This window comes from Rhagoletis pomonella, unplaced genomic scaffold (genome assembly GCF_013731165.1).
Source record: "Rhagoletis pomonella isolate Grant_MI unplaced genomic scaffold, Rhpom_1.0 Rhpom_scaffold_00002, whole genome shotgun sequence".
Classification (NCBI taxonomy): Eukaryota; Metazoa; Arthropoda; class Insecta; order Diptera; family Tephritidae; genus Rhagoletis; species Rhagoletis pomonella.
Window position 1 is genome coordinate 110,060,636 of NW_023458556.1, and position 27,514 is coordinate 110,088,149.

General features: G+C 37.4%; 2 protein-coding genes across 4 annotated transcripts in view; both read left to right on the forward strand.

The window, feature by feature from the left end:
- The window catches only part of LOC118734322 (bystin), a 100,791-nt gene extending 75,306 nt beyond the window's left edge, over positions 1–25,485 (forward strand). For 2 of the 3 annotated variants that reach the window (XM_036464045.1, XM_036464044.1), the window contains 3 exons: positions 24,405–24,797; positions 25,102–25,221; positions 25,289–25,485. In XM_036464045.1, coding sequence (XP_036319938.1) covers positions 24,405–24,797; positions 25,102–25,221; positions 25,289–25,436 — 661 coding nt within the window. In that variant the 3' untranslated portion in view covers positions 25,437–25,485. Of the gene's footprint in view, positions 1–24,404; positions 24,798–24,915; positions 25,040–25,101; positions 25,222–25,288 lie in introns of those variants that run through there. The other variant, XM_036464046.1, reaches the window with a different exon arrangement.
- LOC118734323 (putative nuclease HARBI1) lies at positions 14,738–17,614 on the forward strand. The gene is made up of 4 exons (XM_036464047.1): positions 14,738–16,293; positions 16,365–16,682; positions 16,791–16,935; positions 16,990–17,614. The coding sequence occupies exons 1-4, from the start codon at positions 16,075–16,077 to the stop codon at positions 17,016–17,018; spliced, it is 711 nt and encodes a 236-aa protein (XP_036319940.1). The 5' UTR covers positions 14,738–16,074; the 3' UTR covers positions 17,019–17,614.
- Positions 25,486–27,514: the final 2,029 nt, after the last annotated feature.

A 27,514-nucleotide genomic window follows, 5' to 3' on the forward strand; every position in this document is an offset into this window, starting at 1 on the left:
CGTCGGATACCGTAATGTTGAAAATAGTCGGTTGTGGTTTAAGCAGGGTTGTTGCGAATATTCGCATTCCTTCCGCACCTTCCTTCCGCATAAATTTTAACATTCGCATTCGCTTTGGCATTCGCAATAACCAACGCGTAGATTTTGCGAATGCGAATGTAATTTTATCATGTATATCTGGCAAACAAAATGACAAATTGTAGCCAATATTTTTTGCCTGTGGAGATGCAACGCACATAGGAGTATTTGTATAACAAAATTGGTCAAAAGACAGATTTATCAACTTTGGTGAGAGTGTCTTTGAAATTTTTTTCCTTAAGCTGTATAACCGAGATATCAATGGGCAGTCATACAAGTTCCCACTTCTTCTTGATCTTTGACGTACGTCAATGGGAACATAATCCTTTTAATAATATTTTTTATGTGATTTAAATACCTGCATTTGTTTCTTTCTCTGTTATGATTTTGTGAACCAATCTTAAGAGAACTACTAGGCATGAAAGATGAAAGTGTGTACTTTAATTTTAAACCAAATTTTTGTGATTTGCTTTTGATGTTATATTTGTTTCAATCGTTTCAAATGGGGCTTTTTTGAAAATTTTACTGCTTTTACACAGTTCAAGTATTGAATTTAATTCTGATCGCATATGGAAGAGAGGGGGTGAGAAGAAAAGGGACGAGTACACATGCGTCTGCACCGTCAAGTCGTTTTAACTTTCTTCCCTTCCTTCGAATTCGCCGCAACAAAGTATTAGAGGGTAAAACGAAATTAGCAATTACAGCACTAGAATCCAGTTGAACGATTCCAAACGATTTCATTGCAAAGTCAGAGCGCGACCGATTTGAAACCCATCGCCATAGTCATCATCAGTAGGGATAAAACGATACTAGTAAATACAAGTACATACTCGATACTTTTCGTCCAATACCAAGTAATTTTGGTATCGATACTTTTGAACCGAGTACTGAGTAGGTATCGGAAGAAAGTACTTATATTGAAACCCGATTCAGTGAAAATTTTATTTCCGGACTTTTTTTTAATCTAATTATTATTGTGAATATCTAAAAATTTTTGGCAGTTTAGTTGCCAATGAAAAATTCCTACAAAGAAAGACCTATAATTATCTCATTAACATATCGCTAGCTTGAAGTGAAAAGTTGCTAAGTCCACTTTTTGTGAAAACTCATATTTGGATATAGGAAGCAAGGTAAATTAAAAACGCAACGTCTTCAAGTTTATATTCAATTAAAGGAAAATTTACTAAGTCCAAAAGAGGCATAGAAAAAACGATAAGCTTGCAAAAAATTCTAAATCTTTTAATTTGCGACGGAGCCTTCTGCAAAATTCTTGAAGGAAATGTTTTGAAAAGTTTTTTTTCTTCCCCTTCAAATTTTCTACAAATGGACTTAGCAGCTTTTCACTCTAAAATTATCAACATGATTACTTCTTTCAGAAACATACCATTGTTACTTTGCAGAACTGCTGTTGAACAGTGTTATAATACAGATGACTTTTATTTATTAATTCATTTGTATGAAATAAATTATAAAATAATTGTTTTTGATCTCAATCGCTTTCTCTTTGTACAAAATATGTAAATAATAAGTATTACAAATAAAATACGTACATAAATACAAACGAAGACAATTCTGTTATCAAAATTCTGGGGATTTTTTTAAAACGACGTATTGGACTTTGCTCTTTTTCTTGTTTTCTGGGAGGCCATCCTAGTAAACCATGTTTTAAAACTTAAAGTTGTTCTTAAAAAGATGGCGAATGCTACTTCGCCTGAAATCAAAAATTATAGTCACATAAGTTATTTTGACAAAAATTCATAGATATGTGATGGCGTTTTTTATACAAACAATTCTTATATAGGTACAAATATCGATATAAGTAGGTATCGATACTTTTAGCCCGATTCTTACTAGGCATCGATACTTTCTTTCGATGCTACTTCCAAGTACAGGTATCGATACTTCCATGGTATCGTTTTATCCCTAATCATCAGGGAACAGATTTTTAGGACCTAAAAACCTATAAAAAGGCAAAATAAAATATCGAATTGGATAGAAGAGGCAAAATAAAATAGCAAAATAGGCAGCAAAAGGCACTAGAATACGCAAAAAAGGCAAAGAAGGCACTAAAAAAACACAAAAACCAAAAAATAATGAAAAAATATATTTATTTAAGAAATGTTTATTTTACAAGTAAAAGAGAAAAACTATGAACTAGTTTCAGTATATGAAAAACTTGTACTTTGAATCTTTGACTATTTTCTCTCAAGTTTTTAACTCACAAAACTTTAATCTCTACAGTTGTAGTAACATTGAACCACAAGATGAATTTGAAGTTTTCTGGCAGCATCTTCATTCGATTTTCGCGAAGGAAAGAATTGAATATACTGAACGTGTCCTTTACATGCCGCCGCCACAATATTCGTTTTAAAATCGCCCTTGCTACCGTCTATAAGTGCAAATTTTTCGTCATCGTCCACCATCATTGGAAGTTGTCGCCGTTTCAACCTGTAAGTTGCCTACCATTTTGCAAATCGCTCTCGTTGCTATTGTTATTTGCAAAATTTTTGGTAATAGTTCATTTGCATTGCAAGTTTGCCGTTTTCGTCGCCGTTTCAAACGATAAATTGTATACCGCTTTGCAAAGCGCTATTGTTGCTATTTCCATTTTTGCAAATATTTGTCATCGCCCGTTATCGTTAAAAGTTTGCCGTTTTTTGTCGCCGTTTTCAACAGTCACCTGTACATTGCAATTAGCGTTTCTAAAAATTTAATAAAGCCGCTTAAAACGAAAGATAATTTGACCGCTATACAATTTTGTAATCAAGTCGATCTGGGCACTTGGGTACCTGCAAGTCAACATATTAAAAGAAATATAATTTTGACCGCAAATATTCTGCGTATGTGCAAATCGTTTTGGGCAATTGGGTGCCTGCAAGCAAACGTATTACAAGAAACATAATTTTTGACCGCAACTATTCTTTATACGTGCAAGTCGTTTTGGGCAATTGGGTGCCCGCAAGTCAAAATGGAAAAGCTCGTATTAAAAGAATTATAATTTGGCCGCTAACTATTCGTCTATACGTACAAGACGTCTGGCATTTGGGTACCATCAAATATCATCGAAATCATCGTATCCAGCCATTGTGTCCAGTCATCATTGTAAGTCATCGTCTCGAATAATCGTCAACGTTTTAAGTTGTCGTCAGAGGTCATCAGTAATTTGCGAGGCAGTGTTTTTTTAAATCCTCACTAAAAGTCGTTGTAGTTGTTATTGTAGCGGCTACTAAACTCCACTCGGGTCTATCCATAAGGACAGGGGCGTTAGCTGGGAGGGGTTCTAGGAGCATGTGAAGAGGTGCCGAGAGTCATGTGGCGACTCTCCGCATGCCGGGCATTGGTTGAGCACTTCCTCATTAATTCTGCTCAGGTATGAGTTTAGCCTGCTGCAATAGCCAGAGCGAAGTTGGGATATTGTGGTGCGCAGACAAAGTTCTGTCCCGTCCACGTCAGGCGTTTGTATGCCTAGAACTGCATTCTCAGGGCAGGAGTCTACGTAACTTTAGACGGACTCCCTGTAAATGTCGTTCAGGGCCTGTCGATAAGCTGACGGGTCCAGAGGTTGTTTAATGAACCTCTGGACTTCGTCCGTCAGTTCGTAGAGGTACCTCCTGACGTGCCTTGGCGAGGGCTTTTCTGCGAGCAGCTGTTTGTTTGGATGATCACGTCTGTGGCTCCCCACAAGAAACTGCTTGCCATTGTGCTATTCTCCTTGACTGGGAGCATCTGGGTCTCGTCGTGAAGGTGGTGTTGGGGGACATCAGAAGGCATCCGGTCGCTGTCCGAAGTGCCGTATTCTGGCAGTAGCTTCATTCCCTGCGTCCAGCTAGTCCCAGGCGACCACGGGCGTTGCATAGTTTAGAACCGGCCGGCCAATTGCCTTGTATGTTGCCAACAACGTTTTTTTTGTCTTTGCCCCAAGTGCTGTCGGCCAGCGACTTGAGGACATTGTTGCGGCTCTGTACTTTGTGGACAATTGCGGTTGTATGCGCCGAGAAGGAGAACAGACTGCCGAAGGTGATTCCGAAGATTTTGGGGTTATTCGCCGTCGTTATTGTTACGCCTTCGACGTGAATACCCAGTTGTAGTCTGAACTCCTTCGTCCAGGTGGTGAATAGGGTTGCCGAGGATTTCGCAGGGGATAGGGCACAGGGACAAAGGCGTTAGGGTTGTGGGGTTTTCCGGGCATACGAAGAGCTGTTTCGAGTCTTGGGGTGTCTCTCCGCATGCCGGACATTCATTTGGCACATCTGCGTTTAATCTGCTCAGGTATGAGTTTAACCTGCTGCAGTAGCCAGAGCGAAGTTGGGCTATTGTGGTTCTGGTCTCCCGAGGCAGATGAAGCTCCGTCTCGTCAATGTCCGGTGGTTGTGCGCCTAGAACGGCACTCACAGGTCTGGACTCCACATAACTCGAGACTGACTCCCTGTGAATACCGCTCAGGGCCTGTCGATAAGCTGACGGGCCCAGAGGTTGTTTAATGAACTGTTCACCAGGTGGACGTCGGTTGGTGTGGGGAGCGCAGCAAAGGTGCTCTCAGTAAATTCCGCGAAGCCTTTCCGATCAGCTTTAGAAGAGTTGATATAGATCCGGTGTTCCGCGGAGCAAAGTCGGTTGGTTTATCGATCGAGATAAGTATGGGCAGATGGTCTGATGCCAAAGTCAGCATAGGTCGCCATGATACGCTGTTTATCAAACCAGCGCTGAATATTGTTATGTCTGGCGAGCTGCAGCAGCTGCCCATAATCCGGGTGTGTGCGTCGTCGTTCATTGTGCAGAATGTCGAATCGTCTATCTGCTCAGCCAAGTCTGTTCCCCTACGATCGTTTGACAGGCTTGAATGCCAAAGATCGTGGTGCGCATTAATGTCACCTACTACCATACGGTTTTCACCTCTGAGGAGCACATCTATATCAGGGTGATATCCTGCCGGGCAGCAAGTGACGGGGGGTATGTAAACGTTAAATATTTCGAGCTCAACATTGCCTGACCGGATAGCAATGCCCTGACATTCTAGGGTGGTATCCCTGCGGTCGATGTCTGCTTCAATAAGACGATACTGCACGGTGTGGTGCGTGATGAACGCTAAGCCACCACCATTATCTCGCTCACGATCTCGACGGTGCACGTTGTTTCCGACACAATTCAACAATGTTGAATTGCTGTGCAACTTCGTCTCTTGGACCGCAGCTATCAATATACCATGCCTTCCCATGAAGACGGTTATCTCCTAGATCTTGCTCTGAAGTCCGTTGCAGTTAAATTGAAGAAGCTTCATGTGGTTCGGGTGACGTGTTGTTATGCGGGGTGGGAGGGATGTGTGTAGCCTTGCCGCCATTGGCTGTGTGCGATGCTGTGGAGGTTGCCGCCGTGTGATGGTAGTGGGTGGCGTCGCCATTTTGGTTTGCGACCGAGCAGCGCAACACGGGCCCTCGAAGTTCCCCGTCCAATCTCGCGTGGTGCGCAGACCTGAACACGCCCTAAAGTGGCACCAGCCAAGGCAGGTGTTGCACTTGACTGCGGTGGTGCGGTTGTGTCTGTTGCGTGGTCTGTCGTGGTTGTGGTGTGGTCTATTGTGTTGTAGTGTTGTGGTGCTGGGGTGTTTGTGTTGAGCTGCTCAGGTGGACTGGGGTTAGCTGTGAAGGCTGCTCTTTTTGAGCAGCAGGGGGCCGCAAAAGATGTGGTCCACTGCTGGTGGGTCCGTAGTCCTGAGCAGACTCTGAGGTGACTCCACCCGTCGCATGCATTGCACTAGGCTGAGGTGGAGTTGTGGTGTAGTCGTCTCTGGGATACACAGCAGGTGTAGGTTTCTGGCCCTGGGTTTGACTCGATGCCAGCGCTGAGCAGAAGAACACTTAGCAAATGTAGCCCTCTGGACGAAGAACTTCTGAGATACTTCGCCAACTTAAACGGGGTTAGATCGCCGAAACAACAGCCCTTGGTCGGGTAAAACCCGAGTCATTCCGGTACGTAAGACCGGCTGTCGTGGGAATGCAATAGTGGGGATAGGACACCACCCTGTGGTACACCCTGTTTAATTTTTCTTAGTTTTCTGGTTTTGTCCCTAAAAGTTGCTGACGAGTGTCGACCACTCAGATAATTCCCCGACCACCGTTTGAGTGCATGTGGGAGCGAGGAGGCCTCTATGTCTTCCAGCAGCGTTGAATGACTGACAGGATCGAACGCCTTGGACAGGTTCAACGCTACTAGAATAGTTCTCTCATAGGGGCGGTTTCGGTTAAGGCCACGAGTTATCTGGGTGTTTATGGCGTTAAGTGCTGTTGTTGTGCCGTGCACTTCACGGAATCCATGCTGATGCTTCGCTGGGGTCAGGTGGTTCGTAAAATACGGGAGCAGCAAGGCCTCTAGTGTCTTCGCTACCAGGGAAAGGAGGGTTATCGGACGATAAGACTCCTTTGTTGGCTGGTTTCCCCGGTTTGAGCAGTGGGACCACTCTCCCCATCTTCCAGATGTCTGGAATGACGAGAGTGGCCATTGACAGATTGAGGACCTCCGTTAGGTACGCTACTCCCGCAAGACCCAAACGTTTCAGCATCAACATGCAAATTCCGTCGGGTCCAATGGCTTTCGCCTTCCCGATGGCTATACTTACCTCACCGCTGGTGAAAACAAGTGGCGCACTAAGTTTTGGCATTTTGTGCAGCCTTCTGTTCACTCGACGTTTGGCTTTATCCACCGGAGGATGCAGAATGAACTGCCGGCTAAAATAGCTCGCGCATCGCTCGGTGTCCGACGAAGAGTGGTCACCAAAGTCTATGTCAACTCTGTCGTCACGCTTCGTTGGGTGGGACAATGACCTCACGGTTGGCCAAAGCTTACTCACACCAGAGGCAAAGTTGCAGGTCTTCAGATGCTCTTTCCATTTCTTCCGCTTATGTACGTTCACAAGTTGCCAAATCGCCGAGTTGAGATCCCTGATACGGGGATTTCCGGGATCGGCCTGACGAGGGTTGTCACGCTCAACGGCTCGAACAGCCGCTTCAGTAGGAAAGTTCGGACGAGGATCCGTAATACATCCTGCTGAGATGAAGCGAGCTGCAGCAGCAGTGACAACCCTGCGGAATTTACGTTCTCCGTATGCGTAGTAGTAGTTCTATAGAAACCATCGATAACTATCGATAGTTTTCGATAGTCTTTTAAACTTAGTATTTATTACAAAATTAAAATATTTCTTACAAAATCAGAAAATCGCGAGCTCAGGGTAAAGTTTGCAAAGTTCATTTTTCGAAATTTTACAGGATGAAAAAACTTCTTATAGCCATTTTCTTCAAGAATTTCTCAAAACTTTTATTAAAATATTTTGCGTGATTAAAGCTAATCAAAACTTCGTATGAATCAGAAGGGGTCGTTGCTTATTAAAATAATTAGATTTTTTTAGAGCTTTTTACTTCATTAAATATCCGTTATTTTACTTTATTCAATATCAGATATGTTATCATTCAATATCAGTTATTTCACTTCCACGAAACTATCCATATTTTTTACTTATCAAAACACCCGCTGAAACAGGAAAGGGCTGAAATGTACGCTGCCGAAATATCATTTATTAAAAGGTGCTTTATCAAATGCGCTTTCAAAGTGACAGTAAGCGATAAAACAATAATGTAAGAAAACCAAAACTATTAAAAACTATCGATAGTATTGAAAACTATCGATGGTGGTACGATAGTCAAAAACCAACGATAGTATCGATAGTGCCATAGATAGTTTCAGACCACTAGTAACGAGTACTTTGATTGGTTGTCTTGAGAAAATATGTCCGCTGAGAAGAAGCAGGCAGGGAAAAGCGACCCCATGGTGGAACGCTGAACTCACCAAACTTCGAAAACGGACCAGTAGTGCGTTTCTGTAACTAATGCGATATTGTATCGCAAATTTTGTCATAACGCGGTATCGCATAGTTGATATCGCAAACGATATCCGAAGTGTTTCTGTAACTCAAAAAACTCATATTGGTGGTGAGTTTTGTTAAAATTTCACAATCTATCAGAATGAAGAACATGTGTAATTGTGACAAATTGAAGCAAAAAGTAAGAAGTTTTATATATTTTGAGCATTAACATTAATCCCCTTATTCTAGAACCCGAAGTTTCGTAATTCGTAATTCGTAGCTACGCTACGAAAAACGAAAAATCCACATGCTGCAACCCTTGCGGAAACATATGCAGCATTGCCAGCTATCAGTTGTTTTTCGAAGATAGCTGAATGAAGGAAAACAATGTGGAAAGGAATTAAAAAAACACTCATGAAGTGCTTATTTATAGTAAAATTGTTTGATTTTACATATTTTGAAGGAAACGATAGCGGTATGGGAATGATTTCACAAAGATATGCGTGGCTGTCGGGCATAGAAACCATGGGCGCATCTATGTCAGCTTCTGGTTGATTTGTTGAACCACAAGCCAGAACTTCTCCTACAACTGAAGAACTGGTTCTCAATCCAGTTAATGCAATAACAGCTTCTTCCAAGCCATTGAAAACATGCACTTTGTTAGGTCCACCACCTGTTGCACTTGCTTCTGCCTTCGGCCGCGCTTAGGGATTATAACCCTTACTAAGTAGAATTCTCCTTTCTGTGTTGCCGGAGAAGAGGGGCGTCCGACTGTCAAAGGTATACAACACTTCTTGTACAAATTCGCAAAAAAATGCATAGTACAAACCGAATTTATTAATAAGCTAGTAGTCGGAAATTTGAAACATTTATTTTAAATAAAATTTTAATCCTTTGATTACACGTGGTGTTAAAGTTTTTGGATTCGGCTTATGCGTTTAGACACAACAACTGAAAATCATTGTACATATAATTAAACCGGACCCAAGTTTCTCGATAAGGGGCATCAAAGATTCTTTTTTGCTCGTTTATATAAAGCAGTGGATAAAAATATACGTATATGCGCAGGCAAATTTATCTGTTTAAAGGAACACCACTAATATTTCCTGCAAACACAGATCGATTTACATCTTTTATCTCGCCTCCGACACAGAAATAACACAAACGGCAATAACGCAAATTTGTGTTATTTCCCAATTGAATGTGAAATAACACAAATTTGCTTTATTTCATTTCTCGTTGAGTAATAAGACCATCTTTTAAACTTAACAATTGAGTAATAAAGCGAAATAGTGCACATATATACGTATGTAGGTAGTCACCCAGTTACATTTGACAAAAAGGAGTACATGAACAAAATGGACGGATTTGTAAATATACAATTTTGAAAGTGCCCAGCGTCGCGGCAGTCCGCGTTAGCGCGCCGCCACGCGTCACCCCGCGCCGCCGCGTTCGACGTCGCGCTCGCGTCCCCCGCCCCCTCCCCTCCTTTCGCAATTATGCACTGCTGTCATTATAACCGTTTAGAAAAAAGAATAATAATAAAATGACACTAGTTCACTTCTGAAACTGCTTTTTAATGTCCAAGTAATGGGAATTACTGCGTATGGTGTTATTACATGCACCCCATCCATGGTTTAATTATACCAGGTGAAGTAATATTAGAGAAGAAATATTTTGACACTGCCTTATTTGAAAACATACCTATAAAATGTGACTAAAAGACAGCCGAATGTCAGAAAATAAAGCGAGAAAGCTGTTTTATTACTTCACCTGTTTATTGCGCCATTCATCCCACCTGCTTGTACCAAGTATACGTTCAAATTTAGAAGTCTGAGAGTAGGTAAAATTTTACATATTTTTACATTACTAGGTACTTCGTACCACATCTTCGCTTTGTCTTCGTAAACGAAATCCAAATTTCGGATATGGAACCTGTGATGATAATGCAGAAATTTTAACTGAAGATAAAACTCAAAACAATATTCTCTGTGTTCCATGCCATGGCGGAATTATACCAGGTGAAGTAATTAGAGCGAGAAAAAGATTTTGACACTGCCCAATGCAGGCTTGCTTTGCTTGCTTCGCTCCGAGAAGTGTCAAAAATTATTTGGAATATACTAAAATGTATAAAGGCTGGCCAAATGGCAGCTTTTCTTCACTTGCTTTAAGCGCCTCAAAGTTTTCAATAGACAAACGTTTTATTTGAAATCGTTTTGTAGGCTTTTGACAAAGAGGCATGTTCCTGTTCAAAATACATAAATTCAAACAAAAATTTGCTTACTTAATTAAAAAAAGAAGCAATTCGAAATCAAATTTAACATATCGTTATATTATAATAAAAAATTGCAAAGCTCACTTTTTACTCGAGAAGAAAAAACTTCTTATAGCTCTTTTCTTCAAGTAAATCGCTTTTTTAAGTTATAGTTCTTTTAGTAAGTGTAGATTACATATGTATGTATAATTATTACCATTTCTTTAGATACAAACATTATTTCTCATTAATATAAAAATAAATCTGAAAGTTTTTGATACATCTTCTAGAGTTTTCTAGGAAAATAATAATTAATGTTAAGGGAACAGACATTGACTTTTCAACCAGACAGCTGGTTACTTTGACAGCGTTTCAAGCCGCCATTCGGCCACACAAGTTTTCAAACTAAATCAAAGCAAACTAAAGGCGCTGGCCCAATGCAGGCTTGCTTTGCACGCCTTACTTACTTTATTTTGCTTTGATTTACTTCAAAAACTCGTTTGGTCAAATGACGGCTTGGAACGCTGTCAAAGCTACCAGCTGTGTAGTTAAAAAATTAAGGTCTGTTCCCTTACACTATGAATAATTTCCCACAAAATTCCAGAAAACTAAAAAAAAATACAAACAATCTTTTCAGATTTATTTTTAAATTGATGCGAATTTGAATGCATTTCAAAGGAATGATAATAATTATACATATATAACTATAGGTACATTTAATAAAAATAAAAAAAAATCCAATTCTTCAAGAGACGACTGACCAGTAGTTTGACATCATAAATATCGCTAGCTAGTAAGAGAAATTAAGGATTAATGTACTTGTTTTATTTTTTCTTATTTATATTCAATGAAAGTCAAATTTTCTAAGTCCAGAAGAGGCCCCGAAAATCCGATAAGGCCAAAATAATACGAAATCTTTTAATAAAGATCGAATCCTTTTGATTCTTTGGAGGTTTGCTTTGCTTTAAACACGCAAAATGTTGTATTCAAAGTTCCTGTAAAATTTGTAAAAATGGACTTAGCAACTTTTCAGCCAGCTATATGTTAAATATAAATATGGAAACATATAATCATTTTTATTAAACTTTGAATAACTTATATTATATATATTTTTTTTAATTACGTAAAAAAAAATGTTGTACATAAAAGTGAGCAGCAGTTTGTTTGAATTGATTTAGAACGGGAACATACCTTTTTGTCAAAAGCCTACGAAACGCTTTCAAATAAAACATTTGTCTATTTGAAACTTTGAGGCGCTTAAAGCAAGTGAAGCAAAGCTGCCATTTGGCCAGCCTTCATACATTTTAGTATATTCCAAATAACTTTTGACAGTTCTCAAAGCGAGGCAGGCAAAGCAAGCCTGCATTGGGCCAATACCTTAAAGTCAGCAAGGCACGCAAAGCAAGCCTGCATTGGGCCAGCGCCTTTATTTGAAAAATTGCCTTTAAAATTTGACTATAAGGCAGCCGAATGACAGAAAATAAAGCGAGAAAGCTGTTTTATTATTTCACCTGTTTATTGCGCCATGGTTCCATGCAAACATTTTAAGGTTTTCCAGCAATGTTTTCAACATATTAAAAAGCGTGCAGTTAAAATTCATACAAAAGCGCTATCTCCAATTTGTTGAGCAGTTATTAAAGACGACTCTTTTCCTATATTTTGTTAGACTTTTCATAAGTAAAAATATTTTGTGAATATTACTTTCTTCATATGAATTATATCACAGTTTTTGTTTAATTGTATTTTTGGAATAAACAAAGTTATTTTTCCTTCTGTCAGTAAACTGTTTTTGTTACAAATAGTATAAATAATATTTTGGTTTTATTTCCCATTTAAAAGTGAAATAAAGCAAATTTTGCGTTATTGCCGTTTGTGTTATTTCACCCCCCGTTATAAGTATCGTTCACTTGCGGTGGCTGTATTTGCAAGCACTACACGCTATGCGCTGGTGTTCGTTCATGCCCCGTTTTTAATGTGATAGCATCACAGGTGGTGACTGAGGGGTTAGTAAGATTTCTTTAGCCTCTTGACGTCTTTAAGTCACCGCACCCAGATTGTGTGTACCCAAAAATGCTAAATTGTGGGGGAGACAGGCTTATAGGCCTTTAGGGTCTGTCTAGAATTTGGCCACGTTCCCACTCCTTAGGAGAAAAGTCAGGGTAGCCTTCATTCCCAAAACAGGAAGGGATGACTATACGCTGGCAAACATCTTCAGGCCAGTCAGCCTAACATCCTTCATGCTGAAAAATCTGGAGCGCACGGTCGAGAAGTACATTAGAAAAAGGGTTTTGGTGAATAGCCCCCTTAGTGTTCATCAACATGCATACCAAATCGGAAAGTCCTGTGAATCAGCTCTACTATACATGACCTTGTAACAAAGATCGAGGTGGGGCTGGAAGTAGGTGAGTACACAATGGCAGCCTTTGCTGATATTGAGGAGGCATTTGAAAACACTATTTTTGATTCACTCTAGAAGATTGCTGATCGTGGGGGCTGAAGCTTGCCTTTGTACCATGACAGCGGTTGGGAGAGGATGCCCGCAGGGTGGGGTGCTCTCACCTCTCTTTTGGTGTTTGGTAGTGGACTCTCTACTAACGGAAATACAAGACTTCATTCAAATCCAAGCTTACGCGGATGATGTTTGTGCACTGTCGTCAGGTTAATCTCTCAAGGAAGACACAGAGAACCCTGAATAAGATTGATGAATGGTGCACTTTGCACGGTCTTGCTGTCAATCCCTGCAAGACAACCCTAGTCTTGTTTACGCGGAAAAGAAAATTCCAGTGCTTAGAGGCGCCAACCTAAATCTTCTCCAAAGAGCAAATTTTTTTCTGCTAACTTTACGGTTGTATTGTTGATTATTCTAAAGCTGTTTAAAAATTCATCAACAAATGGCCAGCCAATATTGGCTTCTTTTATATTTTCTGAGATGAGTTGGACAATCAGAGGCAATAAATTCTTTGACGATAACAGTCTATGCATTGCTGGCGTCCGCAGCTTTCTCACTACATTGCGGTCTTCTCTAAAATAGTTTTTAGTTTCTTAATTTTTAACAGAGACCGTACCGGTTATGCATTTTATAATAAAAAGCAAAAAATTTAAGTTATTTTTTTACTTTTATTATCTTGAGCAAATAATACCGATTATATCTGTGTATCAGGCAAAAATAAAAGTTAAAATTTGCCTTTTACTTTTTTGAGCAGAAAATAATCGGTAATTGTTGCCTTTTATTTTTTCAGGCAAAAATAAAAGTCAAAGTTACAAATCAAGTATTCCAGAGTTGTGTATACTCGAATTTAATAGTTTAAAGCTCCTATCTGGATTTTAATAACTCCCTAATACACAAATACAAATCTAAATATGTATGTACTATGTATAAATCCAATACATGAAGGCATCTTTTGTTAACGGCACCAGATCTGCACCGATTATTCGATTTTCAAAACTGAGGTTCTTAAAGGGTTTGGCCTCTAAATGTACAACAAGGTATGAGATTTTTGAAAAGGGCTTCCACCTTTTTTAAAATTATAAAACCTGCACAGCTCGTTATATTAAAAAAATTAGGTGTAAAATGAAATTGCAGGGCCTCTAGATGTGCAAGAAGGTTCATTATTTTGAATAGGGTTGCCACCTGCTTAAAAAATCATAAGACTTACACCTTTCGCGCAATTTAAAAAATGATATAATATGTCATATAAACGGGCTTGGTCTATAGATCTACAAGGAAGAACGTCTTATTTTTTTAAAAGGGTTGCCAGCTGTTAAAAATAATTTTTTTTTTGTGCAGAGCACCAGATTTATACCGTTCTCTCGAGTTTCAAAATGTGTCGAGGCAAATTTTAACTTTTATTTTTGCCTTAAAAAAATAAAAAGCAGATATAATCGGTATTATTTGCTCAAAATGATAAAAGTCAGATTTTTAAAAGTCATGGAGGAATCACAATCTACAATGTGAGATGAGTTTAATGCAGAGCTGCTCACTCCATAAGCACTTGTAGCACATTTGTTTTTGTATTGAAGTATAGGCACATATACAAATTTTCACTTTAAATATAAAAAAAAAATGTATCGCCCTCCCATATGCCCTGACATATAAATACAATTCAAATGAAAGTGCCTGAGTTTCATATGGGAGGGCAAAGCAAACGCCCTCGCATATGAAGCTAACAGGCTAACCTAATATTCGTGGCTTGCGTTTTGGTACGCACGCCGTCGAATTTGTTTTTTTGCGTCACCCGAAATTGGCTTGCGTGCGTTTGCATTTGATTTCATTGAGCGAAACGTCAAATCAAAATGTCACGCAGAACAAAAATTGGAAATTGAGTTAGCTTCATACGCACGCCGTTCAATTTCGGTTGGTCCCATACAAGTTGTATGTGCATGAGGAATTTTTGGCAGTAAATTGGCGGCGTGCGTGAATATTAGGTTAGCCTGTAAGGCACTCCAGTAAAATGTACAAATTTATACAAACAATTATAGAATAAAAAAATAATATAAAATATGTCAGCACTGAAAAAAAATTTATATTATAAATGGATTTAACATTCGTATTTACTGAAAGTGAAAACGAAATGTATTGAAAAAAAATACATGGCGTTCATTAAAATGTGGAAGCGCGACATCTTTTTTGAAATTTTGAGTGCGAAGCGTACCTAGTGCATGTTGTGCTTTATAATTATTAAACGAATGACAAAATTTTACTTGCAAAGCCATTTTGTAACTTGCAATCAAAGCTTTTTGGAAATTTTCAAAGGGGATATAGAAAATGATTGATTTCCAATCTGAATCCAATGCAGATGCCTGGGAGCATCACACCGCGTAAAATTGGTTGGGTTTGCAGATATTCTTCCAGCGTCGGATTGCAGAAAAAATAAATTTCGCGACTTTGACGGAAAATGCCAATAAATGTGCGGCAACCTTCGCGCAAAAAATAAAATTATAAATTAATGTTGGAGAAACTCTTATCTGCTGTCCACCCTTGATTTAAGGCGCCCTCCTTAAATTTTATTGCATATTGCTTCAATGGTGCTATCATTTATTAACGCTTTAAAATGGGACTTTTATATGCGAGGAGTATCCCAATGATACGAATGAAAATATAAAATTTGAGCTTGCAATATGTTGTAAATATGTCCAAGGATTCCTCCCACTAAATTTTGGGACTTTTCAGCCACTAGGCAGTGTGACCAGATGATCGCAAAAAGCGAAGCTAAATTCGTTTTTAAAAAAGGTTAGAAAAAGTTGTACGCTATGAAAATTGAAGTCAGAAGGAAGTCAGTATATTCATTCCTTAAAAACATGCATACTTCAATATATCCAAAAAGAAGTTCAGTTTAGGATAAAAATATGCAAAAATTTCAAAATTTTCTACATGAGAGCACAGAAGTAGTACGCCAACAAATCAAATTGTAAAAAACCGTTTTACAGATATGTAAATTCTTAGTATTATTTTTTAAAAACGGTAAATAGTAGTAGTAGTAGTTTTATAAATATTAAAGCTTTTTAGTAAGCTTAGGTACTTAGTTTTATAGTTCTGGTCTGAATTTTGTTATGGATATTTTCAGTAAAAAAGGACGGAAAAAAAGTCACTAAGTCAGTAGTGCGATTCCCATTTTTCTTAACGACAAATCGTTAGCTAACGATTCCGACAAGTTTCGTTAACTGCTATTCCCAAGCACACTTTTAGCGAATATTGTCAGCAGCTTTGACAGTTGTCTAACGAAATTTGTCGATAGCCTAGCTACGAATATTTTGTCGTTGAAAAGCCTAACGATAAAATTGGTTTAAGTTTTTATTGAGAAAAATTAGGCGAAATTCATCGGTAAGCAAACTATTATAATAAAAAATTATAAATTCGTTTATAAAAAATACAACTTTTTAGAAAACGACAATGGCGTTCCAGTTTCTTGGATACGATGCGGAAATGGCCCAACAACGACAAGGAGCAAGGAGTTTTGCAGCAGAACGCGCTCTACTAAGAGAAGTGGACAGCCCCTTTGATTTGGACGAGGGCCAATTTAAAAGGTTATTCCGGCTGACCCCCAATCTTGTTTATGAAATCATAGACAAAATTGGCAGTCGTCTTGAAGCATTATCGGCTGAAAAACAGGTAAGAAATCTAAAACTTCTTGATCATCAAACAAAGGCCATCAATTTAAAAAGAAAATTCGTCGATTCCAGGTGCTTGCAGCGCTTCGTTTTTATGCGACCGGCTGCTACCAACGGCCAGTGGGAGAGCAATGGGGACTCTCAATGAGTCAGTCTTCCATTAGTCGTTCAATTCATAGGGTAACTGATGCCATAAATGAAACTATGTTTATGGAAAACGTACGTTACCCGATGGCGGTAGTTGAACGACAGGTTGCTCGAAGTATTTTTTCAGCAGCGCGTGAGCCTTTTGATGGCGCTATTGGTGCAATTGATTGCACGCACAGGCCAAAAGATCATGAGGAGGCATACATTAATCATCACGGCTATCACTCGATAAACGTTCAAATGGTAAGAAATACATACATACGTATGTAAATAAATATTTGTATTTCTGTATGCTCGTTTTTTCGCTTATTGGATCCCAGCTTTTTAAGACAGTGGTTGTTTTTTTTACAGGTGTGTGATCCGAACCTCAAAATTTTGAATGTAAATGCGAGATTTCCCGGTGCACGTCATGATGCATATATATGGAATGCATCCGCTGTTCGGAGAGCAATGAAGCGAGCGTATGATCGGGGAGACCATAACACATTTATAATAGGTATTGTTCTTTAGAAAATTGACGAAATTTATTTTGATTAATAATATCTTACAGGAGACTTGGGTTACCCATTAGAGCCATGACTGATGACACCTCTATCAAACCAGAGAGAAGGTTCACCGCAATTTCGATACAATGAGGCTTTATGTAAAGCAAGGAACTGTGTCGAACGACTATTTGGAGTTTTAAAGGGAACATGGCGATGCCTTTCGAAGCAGCGAGTACTTATCTACGAGCCAGGCTTCGCTGGCAGGATTGTAAACTCCTGCGCAGCTCTGCATAATATGCGACTCAACACAGTTGAAAACAACAGCGATATGCAAAGTGAAGATCAAATTGTGGAAGCAGTTTTAGAAGAAGATTGGGAAGAATCCATTCACCCATCAGCTCTCGCCAAGAGAATGCATGAGCGCCTTATAGCTGCTAAATTTACTTAGAAAAAATCAACTAATAAATATTTATCACATACATACAAACATACATATGTGCTTTTTATTATTACATTTTATTTATTACACCACTTAGGCAAAGGTTTTGATAGTTGATCTTGCCTAATTGCGGCATTCTAAATTCAATGGATTCTCCCGTTCTATCAGATTGGCTCCAGTTTTCGAGATAACGGTACTTGAAAATTTGCTTAAATTGTTTCTAAATAACACTTAGTGTTTGTGTTATTTTAAAAAAATTTTGCACGTGACTATTTTTTATAGTCAATTTAATATTAAAAAGCAGTCATGAGCAAAGTTTTAGTAAAATAACTTTAAAACTCAGGGAGTTATTTAAAAAAAAAGTTGAAATTTAAGCAAATTTTCAAGTGCCGTTATCTCGAAAACTGGAGCCAATCTGATAGAACGGGAGAATCCATTGAATTTAGAATGCCTCAATGAAGTAACTATTAAAACCTTGGCTCAAAAAAAGTTAAAAATTCGAGAACAGTATTATTAACCAGCAGCTTAACAGAACTTGTTAAATCTTCCAAGGCGTTTGCTACGCGCCCAAAGGCCTGGGCTTGTAGAAGCATGGCTTCAACCTGCTGTTTTGCTGACTCAGCTTGCACTTTGGCGGCTTCAGCCTGCATCTAAAGTAAAAAGACGAAATATAAGGCAAAAATTAAGATAAGGCAACTTATACTTACCATCATAGCATCTGCCTGCTTCTTTGCTACTTTAGCGAAAATCTCCCGCGTACTTTCCATTACGGACTTTCGCTTCAAAGTCGAAGTTCGCCTGGACGTCGAAGCATTTTTGGTTCCTGTCGATTGAGTAGCCTCGACGGGAGTAGGAGCTGCTTCTGCTATTGAAACCACAGGGTAATCAACCAGCACGGATCCGTCTCCGTTCTCAAGAGAAATTTGCAGACTCTATAATTATATACATATATGTATGTATGTATGAACATATCGCACATTTGCTGGAAGTGTCAATCAAAAAAAAAATAAATAAATAAAAAACTCGAGAAAAACAGCTTTAAAGTTTTGAATTTACATATACATATGTACTCCCATAGTAAAAATCAATGCATATTTTGCTCTACCGATAATCGATATAGCCGTGAAATTTTTACACAACATAGAAGAAAAGGTAGCGATTATTTCTGCATACTTAACACGATCTTTGTTTCTTTTTTATTATGACACTATTGAAGTAAATGAGCGATATGTACATAAATACGTATGTATGTATACGAAATTGAATGGTTTTTTTAATACGTACAATTGTATATTTGTAGGCAAATACAATATACAAATATACACACATACTATGTATGTACATATATACATCTATATTTGTACTAACATCTTCCTCCGGAATACTTTCCACACATTGGCTACTCCCTTCCACATATTCTGTGCCAAGTAAGCTCAAAATTTTCTGATCTAAATCAGAAAGCGGAGCTGTTAACATCGGAGCATTTCTTGTTGCCGCCATTTGCTTCCTGCGCTCTCTTGCCTTGACGGAAGTCCGGCTTTTCAAATCGCGCCAAACCTAATACAAAAATTGCAATTATTGTGTTTTGCAGATATCATCTACTATAACTTACTACTTGCCACTGAGCTGCAGATTTTTCGGCACCATTTGTGCTATTTAGCAACATTGCTAGCTCTTCCCATTTCCGGGAAGCTTCTTGCCGGCCATGAATCGCGGAGAACTTGCCTTCCGCGAGGCCCTTATTGCCAAGGAAAAAGTCCAGCATTTTGTGGTATTGGTCCGTAGTAGCTCTAGCGCTTCTGTTTTTTTTTTTCCATAATATATTCACACACAACAGTCCCGACAATAATAATACGCGTAACAATAATCAAATTTTCTTTTAAATATTAAATGTCAAACGTCAATATTGCCATATTTCTCTTTGCAATTAACGAAAATCGTCGTAAACTTCTTTACCGACATGCCTAACGAATTATGTCGTTAAGTGTGTTTTTGAGAATAGCCTATTCGCTACTGCAAGCCACAAACGTGGCTCATTATCATAACGATTATCGGTCGGTAGGAAAAATGGGAATCGCACTACAGATCTAAGTTTCTGAGACTATGACATAAAATTAAATGCTAAATCTAGCCTCAAAAAGGCTAACCTGGTCACACTGCCACTAGGTCGCTATCATTTCCTAACTGTATTTTTCACAAATATGTATGTAAAGACTCGCATTGCTAACAATTTTCATTCACTAATCGTACAATAAAAATAAACTTGTACTTTTTAGCTTCATTTAAATTACAAAAAAAAAAAATCTCAGTGTACACATAAACTTTGTAGATGTATTGTGATTTCACTTCAATATAAAAATTTTGAGCAGCACTGGTTTAATGGTACCTTTGAAAAAGCTATAGCATAATTTTTTCACTATGCCTTTTTGATGTCAAAAATTGTAAAATAACTTTTATTTTCAGTCTCTGATTTTTAAAGACATCGTTTACGCTTAGCTGGATGGTGTGCGCGGAACATCTTATAAATACAATTGACTCTACTACTACTTTTCTACGACCCATTGTTCCCGCAAATCCATCAAATAAGAAATTTGCGTGTTTATTAAATTTTTTGGTTGCTGCAGAAGCAATTTTGTTTTTTGATATTTTTGATAATCAACGAAACGAAATTGTTGTTGACATATTTTTCTGATAATTAACAAAACAATTTTTTTTTTGATAAACACATAATGTTAAAATGATCGATGTAAAAAGCAAAAACGATTTTGTATTTTCGTTTATTGATAAAATTAATGCTAATGTGCAGCCCTGATTTATACGTTTTTTGCAAACTTTGTAGGGAAATTAATAAAAAAACTACAACAACAAACTTGTATTCATAATTTTTAGAAAAATTCCAAGTATGCAGTTTTAGCTCTTATTAACGTTCAAGTTTCAATAGGCTAAGAATTCGCGTTGATTTTTGTTTTTTTTTGCCGACTGTGTTATAATTTTCTTCCATACAAAACAAACTGTCGAACATAGTAACTTTGTATGGAATAAAATGTGTGACGTCGTCAGCAAAAAAAAAAAAGATCAAAGATCAATGGTATGTTTTAGACACTTCAACTAGAATATCTTTTTTGAACTTTTCTAAATTTTGTACAAAGTGGGAAATTTTGACATAATATCTTATTTGCCGGCCAATTTTCGTCGTATATTTTATTCATTTTGATAAGCCCAAAGAAGCTTAGCCTAGTTGGTGATTAAGGCAAGTAAAGAAATTTTGAATTACATGTCATAGACATATCATTTTGTCTCAGGCTGTACAATAAAGGAATACCTGGTTTTATGTGTACCATACCAGGAATTCTTTTAATTTAGTGCAAAACTGTAATATACTGTAAAAAGTGCTTTTATTTTTAAATGGAGATACTGCGAAACAGGATTTTTGCGCAGTAATATACTGTTTTTTGACCGAAAAAAAATACGGGCGTTATGCATAACGAATAGAATAACACGCGAAATGAATCGTTTGAATTTTCATTCGTACTGTCATCAAGGGGGTTACTCTGTAATGCGATACGAAAAGCAAATGCGATCCGAAAGGCTATCGGCACTCTCTATCACTATCGCAATGGTGTCGCAATCATATTTACTTTTTGTAGGCACCACTGTTATAAAAAGTAAACGGAAGTAAATGATTTTCGTTGCATACTTTAAGTGTTATCTCACCCTATACTTTAAGCCAAACAATTTGTTTAATTTTGCGCCAGATTGTATGTGATCTAGCATACACAGCATGCACTTGATAAAAAAATTTGATTTTATACTTTTGTCATTCGCAATAGAAATTGAAAGCACATGTGTGCATATACATATGTATGTACGTACTAGGGATGTTAATTTTCCGGCTTTTTCCGATCCCGGGATTTTCGGGATGGCGTTGTCACAATCCCAGGATTAGTCCCGGGATTTAGATATTCATTACTTTTCAACAACCTGAATCGAAAAAATTGCTTCTATATTGTTTGAGAAGCTCTCCTACCATGAAATAAATAATAAATAAATGGGTTTGAAACCATGGTACAATAATTACAGGTATTGTCTTCCCAGAGAGCGCATATTCCGATGTGCCTTATTTAAGCAAGTAATTTTTAGCAAAAAAAAACCAACTTAAAAAAATATATAATAATAATAATAGATTGGCGCTTACACATATGTTAGTGTTTGGCCGAGCTTCTCCTCCGATATGTGGCTTGCGCCTTGATGTTGTCACACAAGGGGAGGGACCTCCAGTTTTATGCCGACTCCGAACGGCGATTGTATTTTTATGAGAAGCCGTTTTTCATGGCAGAAATACACTCGGAGGTTTGCCATTGCCTGCCGAGGGACGACCGCTGTTAAGAAAAAACCTTTTTCTATATTTTTTGCGATGTTGCTTTGACCAGGGTTTGAACCCAGGTGCTGATGAGTGAAAGCGCGCACTGCTTACCACTACACCACAGGGGCCGACATATATATCTATATATTTCACAATAACATTGACAAATACATAGTTTAGGAAGAGCCTGCCTGAAACTAAACAAAAAAGCAAATAAGCAAATGGAGGTATAGAATTGACAACAACAACCACGCTGTCGAGTTTAAATAGCGGCAAATCAGCTGCACTTGATAGTAGTTGGTTGAATAAGGAAAATGAATTAGTAACAAGAGTTTACGGGGTGTACATAGCTCAGTGGATAACGCTTCTGACTTTGAACATCGATTACGCAGGTTCGATCCCTGCTGAAGTCTAGAAAAAAAGAAGTCTGATGAGGAGATGTGGTGATCTCCGAAATAGCTGCTATAACTTCTACCGCTTAGACTTTGTTGCTTTTTCAAGTTTTCCTAATAAACAATCGTGGTACAAAGCTCAATAAAAATATTAAAAATAAAATGTTAATAAGCCACAATAACATTGACAAATACATAGTTTAGGAAGAGCCTGCCTGAAACTATACAAAAAAGCAAATAAGCAAATGGATGTATAGAATTGACAACAACAACCACGCTGTCGAGTTTAAATAGCGGCAAATCAGCTGCACTTGATAGTAGTTGGTTGAATAAGGAAAATGAATTAGCAACAAGAGTTTACGGGATGTACATAGCTCAGTGGTTAACGCTTTTGACTTTGAACATCGATTACGCAGGTTCGATCCCTGCTGAAGTCTAGAAAAAATAAGTCTAATGAGGAGATGTGGTGATCTCCAAATAGCTGCTATAACTTCTACCGCTTAGACTTTGTGGCTTTTTAAATTTTTCCTAATAAACAATCGTGGTACAAAGCTCAATAAAAAATATTAAAAATTCCTTCAATTTTCTGTTACAATTTATTTCTTTTAAGGAAAGAGCTACGAATCTGCTGTTGATAAACATATACTGTTATTGTTGTAGGCTGGTCGATTCACTTTTCCATGTGCAAGAACAACACTTTTTCTCCACTTCTTTGCCCAACGTTTCGATAACTTCCTTATACTAGGTTCAGATATAAGTAGATTATCCTCATTTTCGAGCTTAACACCCTAATCTGTAATTAGAACAAGAGATTAGCCATATAAAATTCGTCTCTTGTTAATCTGTAATTATAAAATAATCTCAGATTTAAGCGATAACTTTTCGGTGTCCATCCTAGTTTTATCGATTGTTTTTGCGAAAAAGAGGAGAAATGCCAAATGTAAAAGTAAACAAAAATGGACGCTAGCAGGAAAAGAGGTTTGTAAAGGTATTTTTAATAAAATGTTAAGTTAAAATATATTTATATTGCTCACGGTGGCACAGAGAAGAAACATAACTTTTCCTTGAGATGTGAGAATAACAAGCACAACAAATTTGACGGTTAATAATCTGAGATTTGCCTGTGTAAACGGGGTGAATAAAAAACGAGCTTTGATTGAGATAACATTGATATGTGAACATACTTTAATCCAGAGATTTAAAGCGAACGAAACGTGGTACAATCAAATTCTTATAAGCAATTTGAAAGGCGAATGACAAACTGAAACTATTTCGAAATCTACATCCATATAGCTGTATCAGCTGATGTTGAAAAGGCAATTTCGAATTCATTTGAATTTTTTCCTAGACTAGTTTGAATATTTACCGTTACGGAGAAAAAAATATATACTTTTGTTGCTTACGATGCAATTGAAAATAAAGCAAGGTGCATACTTTCTATCTTCCACATAAAATTGCGGGTACGCAAAAGTATTAACAAAGCAAACGATAAAATTCACTTTGCTTTTCCTTCGTAACGGTACATATTCAAACTCTATGATTTTGCAGTACATCGTCCTTATATTTGCAACAAAAAATAAATTTTAGATGAATTGTCGCTTACGATACAATCGCAAAAAACGCTCGCTGTATTGAGCCGTATGCATAAAAACTAAGCAATTCGTCGTTTAAGGTACAAAACCGCGTATCAACAAAATGCAAAACCGCGTATGTGAGCTTGCATAAGTTATTTTCTAGAGAGTAAAAACACTCATATTTCAAAATGGTTCTCTTTTTTATAAAGCATTTATGGCTAGTATATTTCAGGACGAATGGATAAGGCATGAGTCAAGAGCTTGTGTGAGCAAATCCAATTTTTGGCAGCAAATGTCAGTTACGCGGTTTTGCAGAATGACGATACGCGGTTTTGTGCTTTAAACGACGAGTTACTTTTTCTTAAAATGTCATACCTTTCACTTAACTTTATTTGAACAAATAGAGTAAAAGGTATCTCATGTATCCACGCGTGTGATCTTTTCTACCTGCTACCTGTAAAAGGGCCACCTACCCAAGCAAGCAGTTTCACATACGCTCTTAAATACATATTTATGTGTAACACCATATATTCCTTAAATTTTGCTACTTCTAAAATAAGTTACGTCTAGCGGCTCTGGGATTTTGAACTGTAACACAGTTTTCTGAAAGTCATGATAATTGTTTATACTAGCTTTTCAAGTTTTTTTTTTTAATTGTTTAATATTTTAAACCATATGATTTGTGCTTTAATATTTATGTATGTATTTACAGTATATTTTGTTCAGTTCTCTCACACGCTATGGCGCAAAGATTCTTCAATTTGGTCCTGCTGCCTAGGATACGAGATGATCTATGCGAATATAAGAAATTGAATATGCATCTATACAACGCGCTTAAAAAGGCACTCTTTAAGCCAGCTGCTTTTATGAAAGGAATAATATTACCTCTATTGGAGGCTGGTGATTGTACTCTACGGGAAGCAATTATATTTGGTAGCGTTATCGCGCGCAGCTCAATTCCCGTACTGCATTCGTCTGCATGTTTGCTCAAAATATGTGAGATGGGTTACACTGGTGCAAATTCAATTTTTATTCGGTATTTCTTGGACAAACGTTATGCCTTACCTTATCGTGTAATCGACGCAGCTGTATTTCATTTTATAAGGTAAAATTACTACACATGTAATATGTACATATCGCTCTGCACGACTTTCATAATCCAAAAAAATCTAAAATTCGAGAAAAATGGCTTTAAAGTTTGCATCTTACTTACGCTCCCATAGCAAAAATGAAGAACAATTCTCTACTAATGGGTTCCTTACACCACATAGACGAAGATGTTACGGTCATTCCTGCCTACTTAAGTAAATATACATATATATATTTTGGATTATGACACTTGCAGCAAATGAGCGATATGTTGTTCCACATTTACTTAACTATGTACATAAGTATATTTACATATTTAGATTTGAAAATGATAAACTTGAAATGCCTGTTTTGTGGCACCAAAGCTTGTTAACTTTCGCTCAACGTTATAAAAATGATATTTCTTCGGAGCAAAAGGAAGCTTTGCTTAACTTATTAAGGTAAATAAAATGCAAAAAAAATATTATTATAAGGTCCTAATCTAATACTTGTCTTTATTGTCTTTAGAAAACAATCGCACCCCAAAATAACACCTGAAATTCGAAGGGAGCTATTGGCTGCATCCTGCCGAGATGTTGAAATGATGGAATGTGATAATGAAATTACCGCTTTGCCAGTTGAAATATATACAGACAAAGATGTATGCTATGAATAAGAAAAAAATAAAGTCGTGCGTATTCTGTGAACTGATGAAAAAATTGTAACTAAAAGATGTTTTTGAGGTGTTTAGAGTACATATGAATTTATTAATATTTTATTAACGAATTTTTTAAAATGGTTCATAAATTTTTTTCCACCGAATTTGTGTTCAAAAATACAGTTTTGCTAAGGCTTGGGCCGAGCTTCTCCAATTTGTGGTGTGCGTATTGATGTTGTTTCACAAATGGAGGGACTTACAGTTTTACGCCGCTTCCGAAAGGCAAATGGATTTTTATTGAAATATCGGCATGATTTGAATCCAAAATTATGCAGATTTATATCAACTTGAAGTGTTATATAGCCCAAGTTATGAGTTCTAGTCGGGTAGAAAAAAACTAAATGCTCGAAATTTCGAATATACTCACATGGACTTAGGTTTATAATGGGAAAGAGAATGGCACAGTATACTTCTAGTTATCATTTTAGCTTTATCTAAAATTGAATGCAAAAATAATCTCTTCTGAACATGCATACATAATATGATAGATATGCATCCGTAATCTATAAATTCACAAACCTTATCTCATCACTGCTGTGATTTCTACTGCGCTTCAAAGTTTGCCGCTGCAAAAGTTATGCCGCTACAACCAGAGTTGGGCAAAATTTATTCGAATGACGAATAAGAAATGAATAAATTGTTTTTCTCGTTATTCGTAAATAATTAATAACTTTGTTTATTCAAAGAAAAATTGTTCGAATGACATATAAATTATTTTAATCGTTCTTCGAATAATTATTACTAGTATCGCCCAGTTGTCGAAATTCGACATATTTTTTCATACACTTTTGATTTTTACCTGTCATCAATACTAACCCCTTCATGCGAATTACTATTTTGAAGTCCACCAGCATAATGTATAGCAAATTTACAGGAAAACTTAAAATCGAATTATGAATGTTAATACCGGATTGATTAATGCTAATTCTACCAAGTCTCCTCCAAATTTCTTCAGTAGCTTTTGAGAAAGACCGAAAATGGAACCTCGATTTTCATTTATAAAAATATGCATATCGTCGTTTAAAGTGCAAAACCGCGTATCAACAAAATGCAAAACCGCGTATCAGCAAAATGCAAAACCGCGTACTTGAAGTTGTAGAAATTATTTTCTAGAGAGTAAAAACACTCATATTTCAAAATGGTTCTCTTTTTTATAAAGCAATCGCATTTCTGGCTGGTATATTTCAGGACGAATGGTTAAGGATTGAGCCAAGAGCTTGTGTGAGCAAATCCAATTTTTGGCAGCCAATGTCAGTTACGCGGTTTTGCAGAATGACGATACGCGGTTTTGTACTTTAAACGACGATATGTATTTGTATGCATAGATGACTAATATGTCAAACATATACCAATTCAGACTGGAAATAAGTTTTTCCATTATATTTGTCTGAGAGCCTTTTGGAAGTTGCCCTCATCTATATAAACCCTCTTGTTTTTTTCATCAGAATCGTTAACTGTTGAGAAAGTATCCTGAAGATTTACAACAAAAGATAGTATTTCCTTCTCTAACGGCTGTTTCACACGGGCTTTTATCAAGACTGGGCCAGAGCCCAATATTTATTCATCATACGACTGGGCTACCAATTTACACCAAATTTTATGTTACTAATATGTGTTCTAAAAGTGAAACAAATCTGATCATAAATATGATTTTTTAGGATAGCTCTCAATCCCTGCGCCGCCTATCGGAAGACAAACACACTGATCCTTCTAAACCCTTTGCACAAAACAACAATCATTCAATGCGATTTTAAAATCTGGGAGAATATGGTTTCCAATTGAGTGATTCTTGCGATTGTATATGTGTATAAATGTAGGTATATAAAATTCCATAACTAAAATTCCAGAGATGACCGATATGAGAATTTCACTTTGTATGGGCGGTGCCACGCTCCTTCTCCAAAATCTACCACTCTTCGCCATAAGTACGGTATTGACAACATATGTTGCTGTGTCAAATTTCAGGACGTAAGCATAAGCGGTTCCAGCGATAAGCGATATGAGAATTGCAGTTTGTATGGGCGGTGCCACACCCC